The sequence below is a fragment of the Macaca thibetana genome, chromosome 10 (assembly GCF_024542745.1).
Source record: "Macaca thibetana thibetana isolate TM-01 chromosome 10, ASM2454274v1, whole genome shotgun sequence".
NCBI lineage: Eukaryota > Metazoa > Chordata > Mammalia > Primates > Cercopithecidae > Macaca > Macaca thibetana.
In genome coordinates, this window is record NC_065587.1 from 32834548 (window position 1) to 32838453 (window position 3906).

The 3906-nt window shown below is 64.8% G+C and overlaps 1 protein-coding gene across 1 annotated transcript; it reads right to left on the reverse strand.

Annotated features, from left to right (window-relative positions):
• Window positions 1–1932: 1932 nt before the first annotated feature.
• FAM246C (family with sequence similarity 246 member C) lies at window positions 1933–3621 on the reverse strand. Its single transcript, XM_050746312.1, has 2 exons — window positions 2892–3621; window positions 1933–2531 (listed from the first exon to the last, which is right to left on the reverse strand). Exon 1 carries the CDS (start codon window positions 3612–3614, stop codon window positions 2922–2924), a length of 693 nt encoding a protein of 230 aa, XP_050602269.1. The 5' UTR covers window positions 3615–3621; the 3' UTR covers window positions 1933–2531; window positions 2892–2921.
• Window positions 3622–3906: the final 285 nt, after the last annotated feature.

The window sequence follows — 3906 nt, forward strand, 5'->3', positions numbered from 1 at the left end:
CAGTCTGCACCCTGCACTCTGTGGTTTTTGCAGGTTTCTGTCTATAGTCCTCTGCCCCAGTGACTGGGCATCAGTGCAAGTGTGTGACTGTCCCCCTGTGCGTGAGTCTGGGCCTGCTGTGACCGTCGGTCCTGAGTCAGTCAAGGCTGGTGTGCCACTGTGGCCAGCCCAAGCGTGTGCAGGTGATAGAGGTCCCAGTGTGGGTGTGCAGCTGTGTGCCGGAGACCCTTCCACCTTCATCTCACCATGGGGCAGTCAATCCTAGATGGCTAGGTCAGATGCAGGGTACAAGAGAAGGGGGGCGCTGTGACCTGTTCAGGTGTGGGGCAAGCAGGGAGCTGGGTTTCCTGAGGCTGGGCTATCCTCTGGGTGTATGGGGGCCACCCTCTGCTGCACCCCCAGGCTGCCTCCCTGACCCCCCCACCCCAAAGACCCCAGTCCTTGTTCTCACAGGCCTCACCCACTGGAAGAAGCTGGCCCCAGCCTGTGGGGGCCCAGGCCAGTCCCCCATCGACACTGACCTTCACAGGGTCCAGCGGAACTCTACCCTCGAGACCTTCATCTTCCAAGGCTATGACTCAGCACCTTGAGGGCCTTGGACCCTGGAGAATGACAGCCACACAGGTCAGCACCCTGCGGTCAGGATCCCTCCTAGGCAGGGGCAAGAGCCCCACACAGGGCATGAGAGCTCCTGCGTGTACATAGGGACCAGGACCCCCTACACACGGGAGCTGAGACACCCTACAGGGCCAGAAACCCTCCACAGGGGCTAGTTCCACAGGGAAGGAGCATCCTCACACAGCAGTCCAGATGCGCCCTCTGTGTAGGCGCCAGGCCCCACCCTACAAACCACAGCCAGCCGTGGCCCCTGAGGACCAGGAGTCAGGGTCTCTGGCAGGGCCAGGATCCCTGACCACACACAGCTGGGCTCAGCCCCACCCCAGGAAGGCTGCCCTCTGCCCTCTTCCTTGCCATGCTGGGTGTAGGCGGGGAGGGTTTCCCCTGCAGTCTGTGGAGCTCTGCTCTGCTGACCAGCAGGAGCCCTGGACACCATGGGTCCCATTCAGTGGAAGCAATGGGGCCCCACTGGGAAGCAGCCTGGCCTGAGGAAGGGCTTCTGCCCATACCCTGCGTCCTAATGGCACAAGGTGGGCAGGTGGTGAGGTAGAGAGGGTGTCATGTGCCTCCTCCCCGTCATTGCTACTCTGAATGGACGCTGATCCTCAGAACCACCTGGAGATTTGGGGGGCTGGGCTGCTGTCGCCTGCCTACCGCACACTGTAGCTGCACTTCAACTGAAGGGGGGCTGGAGCTGAGCAGACTGGGAGCACGGCCAGGACAGGCAGAGCCAGGCTATGGAGGTAGACTCGGGCACGAGGTGGGGTGGCCGGAGTGCTCCCACGGAGGTGAGAGAGAGCAAGGTGGGGGCACCTGGGTGTCTCGCCCCATACCGCTCACGTATAACTTCCGCCCACAGCAGCCTCTTAAGGGGCACGCCGTATTGGCCTCCTCCAGAGCCTCGGTCCCAGCGACAGGCCCCTGCTCTTCCCCCACCCTAGCAGGTGTGCACTGGGCTCTGATGGGCCTGGGGCTCAGCTTGTGCTTCTGTCAACCGTGGGCGACCCTCCATGTGAAATGAACAATGAAATAATGCACAAAGTGACCTTAACCTAATGTGGCGTAGTCGGGGGGATGTGTGTGGCCTGGCGCGGTCCCCTACTGCAAGAGGAGCATTTCCTGCCCTAATCCCACTGAGGCCTCAGTGTGCCTGTCTGTTCTGTGGGAGCCCTCTGAGTGACCCTCTCCTACCTCAGCAGAACCCGGGATTCTCCAGGTTCCTCTCAGAGGGGGAAGGGCCCCCACCCTTATCCTACACATTGTGTCTGACTCCCCTGGTCAGATGGAAGGAGAAAATCTAGCAGTCAGAAATTCCACAGTTAGGCCAAGATTACATTATTTTATTTAAAAAATAAGCTGGGTGACCAACCCAGGGACACTGTGCTCGGCTAAATGATGACTCCAGCTACATTTCCCAAGGCCAAGAGATGAGAAGCTGCTGGCTCCAGGCTCCGCTGCAGGCTGCCCTGGCTGAGTGGGTGCTGGGCACCACAGAGGGCTGCCTGGTGTTCCGAAGCCATGGCCCAGTGCTTCCCTGGGAGTTCTGCTGTGGAGTCTGCATGGAGGGTGAGTCTGGAGAGATGTTCGTGTCCAGGTGGCTGCCTGTGGTCTGGCTAAGGGGTGAGTATTCTTGGTGTCACCGCCCAAAGTAAAGCTGGGTCCACGGGACACGGACTGGGTGAGGCTCTGTGTCCAGGTGATGCTGTCCAGTGAGAAGGGTCGCAGTCAGAGTGAGGGTGATCGGAGGCCGCTGTCCAGTTGGTGCCGTGTGGAATGTGATTACATACTGGTTGACACCGTCCTGAGGGACATCACCAGCCGCGTGTCTCAGCTGTCCTGTGTCCCTGGGATCTGTGCCCTTGTATGTGGGTGACACTATTCCAGTGCGTGGAGACCCTGCCTCCTCATGAGACCTTGAAAGAAACAGAACCTGCAGTCACCCCCAAGGAAGGGGAGTCTCAGCTGTTCCCTGACCCAGCCCTGACCCAGACCCAAGGCCCAAAGGCCCCACTCTAAGGTCCAAAGGGGCTCCACCCTGTTCTCTAACCGGACTCAGTCTCTGGCAAGGACCCAGGCTGCCATCCGCACTCCCCAGATGCACGTGGCCCACCCTCCGCCCGTCCCGCGCCCACCCCCTCCCTCCAGTACCAGAGCCCTAGCCGGCGGCACCCGGGCACCCTTCTGGCTCAGAGCCACGCTCCACGAGGGGGACCGATCTGTTCACTTGCCCCGTCCTGGGGGTACCAGAGTAGCCAGCGCGACGCCTTCCGCACCTCGCCTAGGCCGCCCTTGTGCGGCCGTCCTCAGTCCCTGCCACCTTGCGGGACCCCAGGAGGCACCGGCATCTTCTTGTGGTTCTTCCCGGCCGGGGTTCGGTGCGCTCCACCGTCTGCTGGGCCGTCCGGGGCGTCGTCTGCGGTCCTGGAGGCGGCGACCAGGGCGCTCATGGCGCCGAGCGTCCGCAGCAGGGTCGGGTTGCGGGGCGCGGCACGGAGGACCGCGCGGGGCTCGCGGCTGGCAGAGGGGGACGACGGCGGCGGCGGCGGCAGCAGCGCGCGCAGGGCGTCCAGCTCCGCTCGAAGCTCGGCGCGCAGCGCCTCAATCCCGGCGCCCAGCTCCGCGCGCACAGCCGCCAAGCCCTCCTGCAGCCGCCGCTCGCTCACCTCCAGGACCCCCGCCGGGTAGGTGGCCCCGCCACGCGGCTCCCCGCACACCGAGCACACTGAGTCGCGGCTGTGCGCCCCGGTCCTCTCGCCCACGCCCGCCGTCCCGGCCCCCGCACGCTCCACCAGCTTCAGCAGCCGCGGCACCTCGGACCGCGAAGCTGCCTGGGCCCGGAGCTGGCCGCGCAGGCGAGCCAGCCGGCCCGGGGCTCGGGCGTCTTCCCGGCCGGGCCCATTGGATTGTGGCCCCGGGTCCCGCCGGCGGCCGGCGCCGCGCCGCAGCACCTCGCTGGCTCCGTACGCACTTTGCGCCTGGGCCCCAGGCTCCGCCATCCGCACTGCTGCCTCCACAGCCGCCAGCGCCCGGGATGGCCGGAAGCCTCAGGCTGCAGCCTAGCGACCGCTGGGGCCCAGGCGACGCACCGTGGAGGGGGCCCTCGGGATGGCTGTGGGAACGACCAAAGCCCTGGGGGATCCGGCCTGGGGCGCGGTGAACCCCGGCAGGGCAGGGTCCTGGGCAGCCGGGTTCCCAGGGGACCCTGCCGGAACGACGGCGTTGTGGGCAGGTTCTCACCAAGGGCATAGCCCAGTTTCTGGGCAGAGGTGACATGGAGCATCGCCAGCC

What these genes read in the sequence shown, in the direction of transcription:
- FAM246C (XM_050746312.1), bottom strand. Translation starts at nt 3,614, where the DNA reads ATGGCGGAGCCTGGGGCCCAGGCGCAAAGTGCGTACGGAGCCAGCGAG.